We start from the raw sequence: 12,511 nt of genomic DNA, 5'->3' as shown, positions 1-12,511 counted from the left end.
AAATTAGTTGGGTGTGGTGGTGCACTACTATAGTTCCAGCTACTCCTGGGAGGCTGAGGTGGGAGGATCACTTGAGCCCGGGAGGTTGAGGCTAGTCAGCAGTGATCACGCCACCGCACTCCAGCCTGGGCAACAGAGCAAGGCCCTGTCTCCAAAAAAGAAAAAAAAGGTAAACTCTATGGGGTGACGTTGGCTAAGAGCCATCCTATTTCATATATAGGGTCTACTAAATGTGGCTGTATCAGGCAGGACTTACAGTTGTGGTTACCAGAGAACACTTGTGGTCATAAGTTGTGAATGTCACCCAGATTCTTCTTGAATGTCTATCTATCACATGTCTATCAGTAATTCTAAAGTATGTAAAAATGAAACAAAGATTTATTTGGGAGTTAGCACTCCCAGAAGATTAGTTTTAAAACAGAACAGCAGAAGGAGTTGTGACATGCATCTATAAGCAACTTTGTAATGATCTGACAGTTATTTAGCCCTCTATTCCTAGCCCTTTCATTGAACTGACAGCATGCCTGCAAAGATAGTGAGGCCTGTTCCAGTCGCACTAATGTCCTCTTAAATGGTAGCCTGCAGTCTGGGTAATGATAAATGTTCAGTGATTCATGATTTTTTTAGTCCCAGGGGATTCTGGATGGTTTCTGGTTTCTGTGAGCCAGCGTAGTTTTGTCTCTTACTTGGGCTTCTTATACATTTGTTTGGTTTTTACCATGTCGGTTTTAAATTGGCAGAGATATATATGACCTGCAGTTTTAATTAATAGAGTTCAAAGCCTTCTTTAGAAACAATATGATTTTGGAAGAGATGCTGTACTTAAGAGTGTGTAAAAGTCTGAGAACCAGTCCAGGTTTCATTACATAGTAATTTTGTAACACTTGTTTTTGTTTGTAAATTTTACCTTTTTTCCCCTTTGCTTTAAAAAAGTATGTTTTCAACTATAAGGAGAAATGTAATAACAGCTACTGTGAAAAGTAACATTAGCTTTATTGTTTTTATGGTGTTTGTAATTTCTTTCTTAATAATTTAAATCAGCTATTTTTAATAATTGTTTTCCTTTTTACATGGCTCGGTTTCTGTAGGAATATATATTGTTATACTACAGTAGTATTAAAATGAGTATAAATAGACCTTTTTTGTTGAATATTTGCCATTTGGGAAAGGATTCATTTCTAGCATATTGATTGTGGATTAGTTTTAGTATTTTAAGTCAAACTTGTAATTGCCTAACCCTTTATTTTTAGGGTCTGGAGGAAGGGATTGAATAGGAGGATAAAGATAAGCATTTCCCTAATTTATTACAATCGAGAAATATATTTTCTTAATTCATTTTTTTAAAAAAATTATCCATTGTACTTCCCTTTGGATGTAAAGTAATCTTAGAGGTAATTTTAGTAATAATTTACAGAATTCTTATAGCTCCCCATCCCATCAGAAAAGCTGATACTTTGAAAACATTGGTGCTCATGGTTAGTGTTTATTTATAGAAACCCACTTTGCTTTACGATCATTGAGAAAATGTTTTTTGACATGAACATCTTAAAAGGAATAAAAGAAGCACTTCTGCTGTTAGCTTTTCAAATAATGAACAAGAAACTTGGTTAGAGATGACCATGTGTAAGTAAGTCTGTATATTAATTAGGTGAGTGTCATTATGCTCAATTAGCGGGACTGCCAAATAATCTCTTTAATACTCTGATCTTTTTTCCCCCTAGGGTTTTACAGACAGCCCTCATTACAGTGATCACTTGAACGACAGTCGATTAGGAGCCCATGAAGGCTTGTCCCCAACACCTTTCATGAACTCAAATCTGATGGGTAAGTTGGTAATTCTCTGCAAGTAGTCTTCTCAAAGCTTCTTTGGTCAGAGACGTTTTTTATCCCTTTGTCCAGGAGGGACAGGTAAGTATCTAGAAGAAAGTTCTTGAGTTTCTAGCGGCATTTAGGGCTTTTCTTGTTCAGCACAGCTTGAGGATCAAATGTCCAGAAAATTTGGAGTCTTCTCTTAAAGCATTATTGTTTTGGTGTCAAAAAAGGAAGTGGCAGTGTTTTGATTGTCAGTTTTGACAATGTCTTTGTGACCTCAAGCATTACATGTGTTCTGGGGCAGAGAAGTATTGTTTTAGGGGCATTTGTGATGTTACTATTTCTCTTAACAGTAGTATTATGTTGTAATTAAAAATGTAACATAGCAGTGATTTTAGGCAGATTTTACTTGCATTGGACAGTATTTCTCCTGGCACAATTTGATTAAAACATAGTACATTTAGATATTGCAGCATTGTTTTAAGCACTTGGCTTCATACTAGGACTTTTTAAAAGTTTTGGTTTGAAGAAGTGAAGTTGCACTTTCAAGAAGGGTATGAATTACCATCTAAACCTGATTTTATGTTTTGGCAAAACCTTTGTGGTTAATCATGCTCTGCAAAACACCCCTCCTTTCCTTTCTCCTTCTCTGTCTCAAATGAAAGTTTAAAGTTGTTCAGTCTAAAATTATAAACCCAAGCGTGTTTTTTTTCAGTTTGAATACCGTTTTTTAAATGTGTAAATATTTTACCTTTTTGCAAACCCTGATTGAAAATAATCTGTATGTTTTATGACATTTTTTTCTTGCGTATGCTGGGGCTGAGCATATTACAAAAACTTTCATCTGTTTTACCAGTTATAACTGTTTTACCAGTTATTGGCATCATATAAATATTGAAAGTTTGTGTAATAGACATTGATTTCATTACTTTTTTTATTTCTTAAGGACATGACCTATATTGTGATCTTAGAATCATCCTTTTAAGACACAGCCATACTAATCTAAGTAGATTACCCAAATCCCAAATCCTGGTGGTCTGCAATTTCTGTAAAATGATTTGCTTTGCACAGTCTTTGTTTCCTTTATTCTCTGTAGTGTTGAGGAGACAGAGTCTGATCGTCTAGTGTGGATTTTGCCTAAGGTGGTTGACAGTTTGAAGCCAGAAGAACCATTAGAGTATGACAGAAGAGTGAAAAAAATCTAATCAGCAATGAAACTTGTGTTGAAAATCACGGTATTAAATGTGTTATCATTCCAGATAAAAAATCAGAGTTAGGTTTATAGTAAATTATTTGCGTAGGGAAAACTTTCTAATTTATTTTTTAAAGTTTTAATTCAGCTTGCCATCAAAGTAAAATCCATGTAACACTCCAAATAATTTCCTTTTGGAGTATAACTTTTCCCCAAGTAGGATTTAATTTATATTAAGTGTAGTAGGGCAAGTAAAAGTCAATGTTTTTGTAATTTTGGATTAAACTAAGCTTTCTTAATTGAGAATATAACTCTGAACTGTAAAAAATCAGAAATTGCTCTTTTTGTATTTATGTTCTTACCTTTATTCTTCACTCATAGAGATGACTTTTAGGCCCAATGGAATTTCATCATTAGCACAGCTTTGTGCCAAGATGACGATTAAAATTTTGTACAGGACAAGTGTGGAAATTAAATGAATACTAAGAGGTATATATGTCAGTCACTTGCTCTGAGCAGATGTTGACTAACAATATTTCTGTAATTCACTTTGAGGTAACATTTTCTCAGTTGGAGCAATTACAAGCATGTGCTTGTTGGTTTCTTTAGTTTTCAGATGATTTTTAGAATACTTTTAATAGTCATCCATACCCTGTGTATAAAATCAACATCTAAAAAAAGTCTTGAAGTAAATAATTATTTGTAAGTAGATTGATCTCTTAACAATTCAAATGAAAAATTCTGCATTCATCTGAACTACATTGTTTAGGTACTACTTTGTATCAGATGCAGATATACAAACCATACATTTTCTTTTCTTATTTTCGAGACAGGGTCTCACTCTGTCACCCAAGCTAGAGTGCAATCACATGATGATGGCTCACTACAGCCTTGAACTCCTGAGCTCAAGCTGTCCTCCTTCCTTAGCACAACACCAGCTACTTTTTTTGTTTTTTATTTTGTAGAGATGAGGCCTCACTGTGTTGACCAGACTGGTTTTGAACTCCTGGCCTCAAGTGATCCTCCTGCACCAGCCTCCCAAAATGTTGCAATTATAGGCATGAGCCACCATGTCTGGCCCAGACCATACGTTTTATTTGTGAGTTTTAACTACCTAATGTAAAAATACTTACTTATATATAAAAGAAGGAGAGAGAACCCTGAAATGATTAAGCAGATAGGTTCAAAAGAAATTCACTGGTCATTGGCAATATCTGATATACTTCACGTATCTTTATTTTCAGTAAAAATGATCAAATGAGATACCTTAGTCTAACAACAGTGTAAACAATCTGCACAACAATAGCTTGCTTTTGGAAATGAATGCCTCTTAAATCACAATGCAGTTCCATATAGCAACAGGCAGTCCAACTCGATATGAGCTGAAGTAACTGAACTGACACCCAAACATGTGGGTTTATAGCAATATGTAGAATTACAATGTATAGACTGACTTTTCTGGCTGTTTGATAATTTAAGGGAGTTTCTGGCTGAAAAACCTAAATTGTTAAAGTTCTGCTGAGATGTGTATGGTAGTATTCGAAGCATTTGGAACTGTTGATACCCAGTCATCTCTACAGGTAACAGTTGAGAGTGGTGCTGTGAATGATGAATGTTCAGAAACAGTTAAAACTAAAAGGAAAGCAGTAACATTTCATGTTGCTGTCAACATATAAAAACACCATTAAGTAGGGGAGGGATTGTAGATCTAGGGAATGTTGTTATTTTGAGTATTATGTTCAGCCATAAGCACATTTGCCTGAAGAAATTGTGGATTATAAAGCACCACTGTCTTCTGTGATAGAGCTTCCAGGCACTTTAATGATTTTGTACATTGCAAAAATGTGAAATTTTGTCTAACAAGGGTTGATAACAATTCAGTAATGAACTATTTGCGACAAAAAGTGTGTTTATATATTCATGTAGATATTTTGAAGTGTTTTATGCGGAATCAGTTAATGTTTCTTTTATGAATTGCAGAATTCTCCTGTGGATATGTCAATATGGGAAAGAGGGCTTTTCTTATGTTTCAAGTGAAATAAGTACATCTTTTTGACACATCACTAGGTAATTAGCATCAAGCAATTCTGTACCCTGTAATATTACAACTAGATGAAAAGCTTTGACCATAGCAGTGAATCCCATGGTCAGTTCAAGTCTACTATCACCAAGTAGCCTTGTCTATCTCAAGCTTCTTCCGGCTCTGGTCCATTTCTCCACCCTTGATTCTCTCGTTAATTTCAGTAATATTTGTTTTCCTTTACCTATTCATAATTAGTCATATTTTTGATGATGGCAGGATCAGTTTACTGGTTGAACTTAGAAACAAATTATTCTCACAGAATTACCTGCCTTCCATCCCCAAGTGATTGTGTAATAAACTACTATTATCTTTTTATCCCTACTTGTTTATAAGCTTTACTTATTTTAGGATGTATGTATGTCTATATGTGATAAAAGGGAGACTTAAGGTGTAAGATTATCTTCACTTTTGCTTGTTTTCTGAGACCCTTAATTGTGTTCCTTTCTGAGACCCTATTTTGCCTCTAGAGATGGTTTGTTAACAATTTTTCTTTTCAAGAGTGAATGTAATATGTGGTGGTATGGGGGAAATTGCAGGGCTGAGAGTTAGGAGGTGTGGATTTTAATCTAGATTCTGAAAATAATCATTGCCTTTCTGATAAGGTAATGCTGAGAATTTTCAGAGGTCTTATACAGCTCTAGAATTTTACAATTCCATAATCTCATAAATTTAATAACTTTTATTCAACCCTGAAAAAGGCTGCAACTAGAATTATAATTGCTATTTTGCAAATGATTAAAACTAAGGCAGAGGACAATTAAGTGTTTCTTTCTGAGGTCACAAATCCAGTAAATATCAAAACTAAATGTAGAACTTGTATCTCTTGACTCTTAGTTAAATGCTGTTTCCATTAGGCCACACTGTTTAGGTGTTTAAGATACCTATTCTTTCTTCATATCTCAGGTTTTTTACTAGCGCAGCATTTTCTTAAACCATAATTACGGAGACACTGATCTTGAGGGATGACCATTGAAAAAAGTCACGGTTCCACAGTGAAATAACTTTGGACACCATTTTGTGTCAGTTTTTCCCTCTTAGAAATTCAGATTGTTCTTTGGAATGTTAAAGACTCTGAAAAAAGAAGCTGATTTAACTTTGTTTAGCTTCCTACACCCCAAAATCACATTAGGCACAGAAGGCTTTCTGTAAAAAGCATCATTAGCTTCTGAGAAACTAGTTTTCCATGGGACACTGAGAAATCTTTCTGGTTTTTTAAGGGAAAAAAAAAGATCATGAAAGATCTCTGAAAAGTAAAATAGCATGATGTTAATAGAATTGCTATACAGTCATCCCTTAGTATCTGTGAGGGATTGGGTCCCCTGATGCTCAACTCCCTTGTATATATAAAATGGTATAGTTTTTGCATATAACCCACGCACATCCTCCTGTATACTTTAAATCATCTATAACTTACATATAATACCTAACACAATGTAATTGCTGTGTAAATAGTTCTTACGTTGTATTGTTTAGGGCATAATGACAAGGAAAAAAATGTCTGTGTACATCAGCACAGATGCAACCATCCATTTTTTTCCCCTGAATATTTTCAAATTGTGGTTGATTGATTTCACAGATGTGGAACCCACAGATAGAGGGCAGACTGTATATACTGTTGAAACTTATTTTAGGCATGTTAACTCATTTAACAGGTTGGGTCTAATTGCTCAAGTATATTATTGTCAAACCTCTGCTTATAAGCATTTGACTTATAAGCAAACCAAGTGTCTTCGCATTGCTGCTGGAATGTCTTTGCTTAACTCCACCTTCTGTATCTCAGAACTTAAAGGGCCCCTCTGGTAAAACTTCTATGTTTTATTTCCATTTCATTGTAGATTACATAGGTTTCAGTGGATTTGTCTGGGAATTTAAGCCCAAGTACACTATTTTTCCATATATCTGGTACCTCAACCAAATTTCAAAGAAAATTATTTTGTAAACTTGATACTGCTTGCTCTGTAACCTATGAAAAATTCTGAAATCTCCTAGAGTTACAAAATATGTAGAATCACCATTTTCAGACTATCAAAGGGTAATACAACCCTGCCCTCAAAAGTAACGATTTTGGCTGAACGGGGTGACTCACATTCCCAGCACTTTGGGAGGCCAAGCCAGGAGTATTGCTTGAGCCCAGGAGTTTAAGACCACCCTGAGCAATATGGTAAAACCCTGTCTCTACAAAAAATTAGCCAGGCATGGTGGCACATGCCTTTGGTCCCAGCTACCTGGGAGGCTGAGGAGGGAAGGTTGCTTGAGCCAAGGAGGTGGAGGTTACAGTGAGCCAGATCACTTCACTGTACTCCAGCCTGGGCAATAGATCCAACCCTGTCTTTAAAAAAAAAAAAAAAAAAAATGTATAAGTTTGATGTACTTGAAATTTCTTCACTAGATGAGATATTGAAAATGATTATGAAGTGTTTAAGGGAAATAGTATCTGATTTGATAGTATTTCATAAGGATGAGGCCTTTTACTTTTTCTACTGTTTTATTAACCCTAAGTTTCATGAAAGAATATGATTGTATATTCATTGATCTACATTCTCTGACCTTTGGCTGTACTGACAAACACAAAATGTTGGCACCAAGAGAAACTTGAGTGAAAGGAGCCTAGATACAATTGAAGGCACTAAAGCCAAGAAAAATGAAATGACTCGTTAGTTTGAAACATGGCCCTGACCAGGCACAATGGCTCACTGTAGGATCACCTGAGGTCAGGAGTTCGAGACCAGCCTGACCAACGTGATGAAACCCCATCTCTACTAAAAATACAAAAAACAAAAACAAAAACAAAAAAAACAACCAGCCAGGCATGGTGGCGCATGCTTGTAATCCCAGCCGTTTGTGAGGCTGAGGCAGGAGAATTGCTGGAATGTGGGAGACAGAGGTTGCAATGAGCCGAGATCGCGCCACTGCACTCCACCCTGGATGACAGAGCAAGACTCCATCTCTAAAAAACAAACAAACAAAACAGAAAAAGAAACATGGCCTTGACCCTCTTGATTCTAATTAGTACACAGTCCCTTTCTTCTACGTTGCTTTTTTTCCCTTTTTTTAACTTCTCGTGTTCAACCATTTGCTTCATTTGCTACCTTTTTTTGCATTATAGCTCTGCTTTTTCTTTCTTTGACTTCTGCTTAACTCTCATTAACCAGTCTGAGTTGTTAAATACCTTCCTCCATCTTTTTCATGTATTCATTCATCCATTTTTTTTTCTGCCCTTTACCGTGCCCTTTTTCTGCCTTTTCTGCCTTTTACAGAGGAAAGTACTGTGTGGGAGAATGGTAGAATATTAAAGTGAATAATATTCAGTCTATCTTTTCAGACTTTATTATTTTAGTGTGATAGAGGGATAAGAATTTCAATAATTAATATACATGGCAGAATGTCAGTGATACGAATAAATTCTTACAGACATTCAGAAGAGATTACATTCAGGCACAACTAGAGGTGATAAGAAAAAGTTTTACTGTGGGTCGCATTTATTCCAGTCAGCACTCTTTCTGTTATAAGTGACAGAACCTAACTTAAACCGGGTGAAACAAAAAGTGGTGTTTATTAACCCATTTATCTAAGAAGGCTAGGAGTAGATTGATTTGGAGCATGGGGGACCTAGGGGTTTAAACAAGGTCATCAGGCTCCCTCTTTCACCTTACAAATGTTTTGTTGAAAGAATAAGAACTGGAGAGGCAAATTGGGCCAAGAATAGGGGATGTGAGAAATGGGAAAAGGTGAGAATACAGTGTTCTGGTCTCTCCTTCTCTAGATCCCTCACTCTAATATTTCCAGATTGCTCCCTGGTTGCTATATTATATTGTAAGATACCTTATTCCTTAGTGGTATGGAATGTTTTCTTTCAGTGGAAATGTGCATTTAATTTATAACATCCTGTTCCTGGCAGTATCACCTTTTCCATGCCCCTGCCCTGCCTCTACAGCCTAAAAAGCAGTTCTCTTTCTATGGTTAGAATGAATTTTGATAGCCATTCTTTGAAGCTGAAGCTGTTTCTGTGAGCCAGAGATGACCTGAAGGCTTCTTTTCTACCCAGTCTGCAAGAGACCAAAGTAATACCAATGCCTTAGTTTGAAAGAGGTTCCACACTTTCCAGAGTAATCCTGTATGGACTCAGATCCCTCTTATCTATGGGTAATTCATCCTAGAATGAATTACTTGAAAGAGTAACCAGGATTTCAGAAAATACAGGGAAAAAAATGTTTTATTTGAATTTTTAAAAACTATTTCAAAAATTAAAATTAATATAATATTAAAAAGTGAACTATATATTATTCACTAGGTCTTAAACAAAGAATTAGTTGTTGATTTTTTTTGGCATGTTTTTCTCAGAAAATTTATATGGTAATAATATATGTCTTATATTTCACATTTGAATCTTGTTGCTTTTTCTCCTTAGTTATTAACCCACTGTTTCTAACTCAGATCCTAATCCATTAATGACTTTATATTTGATTAAATGGCTCCTTAACACCTTTTTCATGGACCTCACCAAGTCTTCAGTCTTTTGCATAGTATTCAACTTACAGTGGATTTGTTCTGTTTATATATTATGAGATATTCAACAGAAGATTGATCAAAGCGATTGACTCTGGCTTGAGACTGCCGTACTATCTGTAGAGGATATTTCACAGAGTTTTGTTTTCTTTTTTTTTTAAGTTATCTGGTATAATGGATTTTTTCATGAGCTCACAACATTGGCTTAATTGTGTGTCCTTGCAAACTCCAAAGACTTAAATGAAGCGGACCACCTTTACTGTTATTTGTTTATCCAATGCATTTCCTCATTGTCACTTGGGTGTGCATTGTCTATGATCAGTAGTCATCTTTATGGATCCTTATTGTTTTATAGTGGGCCAGTTGCATAGATCTGATAAATGATTCTTCTTTGAATCATCCCATTGTTTGTGTCTAGTTCTAGCCAAGTTAACGTGAACTCTTAACCAGAGATGTTCTGAGTTTTGCCTGTAGTGAGGTGGATGACAGGGGCTGTGGCTACTTGGTCACTAGAGAATAAGAGAAAGATTGCTTTTAAGGAGCTTTTGTAGCTTGACAGTTCTGCTGTATGCATATAATTTCAGAAGCAGACCATAGCACGCAGTTGAGAATTTGGGACACTGTTTTGATTTAAGAAAAGTCCTAGAGCAACATTAACAGATCATGCCTCCTATGTGGTAACATTTCAGATTCACTTCTTCTTCTTCTTTTTTTTTTTTTAAATAGAGATGAGGTCTTGCTGTCTTGGCCAGGTTAGTCTTGAACTCCTAGGTTTAAGTGATCCTCCTGTCTTGGCCTTCCAAAGTGCCGGGATTATAGACATGAGCCACTATACCTGGCCCAGACTCACTTCTTATAGTAAAGATGCTGCCTTCATCATTTAATAAAGGCTTTCAGAATGTTTTATGTAAAATAAATGCTTTCATATTAAAATTCTCATAGATGTTTGAACTGGATAAATAATATGTCATAAAGAATAGAAGTACGGGAAGGTATTACTGGTACTACCCGTACCCTGAAAACTCTAGGGCCTCTTTCAAAGTGAAGAATTAACAGTAGCTTGATTAGTGGCAATGGTATTTATATAAGTTTTAATTAGCCATCAAATTAATTTTTAAAAAAAATTTGAAAGCATATACTGAATTGCTTTGGTTTAAATTATACAAATATTACTATTGTTTGAAGGTTTCCATTACATTCTGATCCTTTAGTTGTATAGGTTTTTTACTACATTGCTGTAGTTGAATAAGCCTCACGTTTTATATGAAGCCCCATAAAACAGTTGCCTATTTTGAGTGTCAGTTCACCATTTTTGTAACCTCCTTATATCCACATCTCAGCTTCTTTTTTTTCCTGGAAAATTCAGCCTTTGCCTTTCATGGTTTTTGTGACTTCCAGTTTGGTATTTGTTGTTTTTATTTGTGATTTTAGATTTTAGATTTTAGAGGGGCTTTTTCTGGTGGTGGTGGTTTTTTGGTTTTTTTGATTTTTGTTTTTTGAGACAGAATCTTGCTCTGTTGCCCAGACTGGAGTGCAGTGACACATCTATGGCTTACTGCAGCCCCAACTTCCCAGGTTCAAGTGATCCCCCCACTCAGCCTCCTAAGTAACTGGGACTACAGGTGTGTGCCACCACACCCAGCTAATTTTTAAAAAATTATTCTTTGTAGAGACACGGTCTTGCTGCGCTGCTCAGGCTGGTCTTGAACTCTTAGGTTCAAGCGATCCTCCAGACTTGGCCTCTCACAGAGCTACGATTACAAGCATAAGCCACCATGCCTGGCCCCTGATTTTAGGTTTCTGTGAACACTAGAACTTGCCATTCTACCTGTATTTCAGGACTTTCTGATACACACACACGTACATATGCACCCACACACACATACATATATGAGGATGAGTTTTTAAATACTTCTTTATCTTGAAAAATGTTTGTTTGGGTATTTCCATATATGTGGTATGGTTTGGTGGTTCCACAGTCATTCTTGCATTACATATTTGTTTTTTAGTTTGAGTATACCTCTGGAGGATTATCACATTTCTAAGTTCCATGAAATTTTTAGGGAGTCACAATTAAATGGGAGTACATTACTAGGCCACTTCACAGCAAATTAAATCAATTAGTAAATGTATAGTTAATTTTAAATTTTATTAATTTCTCTTACATACTTTTCCACGCTTGTCCCTGAGATTAGGGATTAGCAAACTGTACACAAAGAGCCAGATAGAAAATAGTCTGACTGTGGTCCAGGATACCAAAATCAATGATAATCAATGAACTAGGCCATAAACATATAATTCATGGCTTATGAACTAAGCCATAAACATGTAACTACCTACATGTTTAAATAGCTATATAAGTACTTAGATATCATTGATTTGGGGCTATAAAAATAACAGTTGGTGGCCTGGATTTGTTCCATACGCTACATTTGCCAGTCTTGCTCTAGATAATTTAATAAAAATACTTTAAATAGTAGTAACTCTGCCAATTTGTTGAAGAGTTAATAAGTTATATATGGCCGGGCGTGGTGGCTCACGCCTGTAATCCCAGCACTTTGGGAGGCTGTGGCAAGTGGATTACCTGAGGTCAGGAGTTCAAGACCAGTTTGGTCAACATGGCAAAGCCCTGTCTCTACTAACAATACCAAAATTAGCTGGCGTCGTGACGCGCACCTGTAATTCCAGCTACTAGAGAGGCTGAGACAGAAGAATCACTTGAACCCAGGAGGCGGAGGTTGCAGTGAGCCAAGATCACATCACTGCACTCCAGCTTGGGTAACACAGCAAGACTCTTGTATAAAAAAAAAAAAAAAAAAGTTACATATGTGAAATTTTATAGAAAGTACCAGGTTTTTTCTTTTTTATTTAAAAAACAAATTCAGACACGATGGTTGGTGGTTGTAGTGGTGAATTAC

At 35.9% G+C, this 12,511-nt stretch overlaps 1 protein-coding gene across 7 annotated transcripts in view; it reads left to right on the top strand.

The window, feature by feature from the left end:
* LOC105489751 (transcription factor 12) overlaps window positions 1-12,511 on the top strand; it is a 366,026-nt gene that overhangs the window by 171,799 nt on the left and 181,716 nt on the right. For all 7 annotated transcript variants that reach the window (XM_011754809.3, XM_011754800.3, XM_011754791.3 and 4 more), the window contains one exon: window positions 1,722-1,824. In XM_011754809.3, the coding sequence (XP_011753111.1) occupies window positions 1,722-1,824 (103 nt within the window). The remainder of the gene's footprint in view (window positions 1-1,721; window positions 1,825-12,511) is intronic.

This window comes from Macaca nemestrina, chromosome 7, assembly GCF_043159975.1.
Source record: "Macaca nemestrina isolate mMacNem1 chromosome 7, mMacNem.hap1, whole genome shotgun sequence".
Classification (NCBI taxonomy): Eukaryota; Metazoa; Chordata; class Mammalia; order Primates; family Cercopithecidae; genus Macaca; species Macaca nemestrina.
Note: the sequence above shows the minus strand (reverse complement) of the source record. Positions and strands in the feature narration are given on the sequence as shown.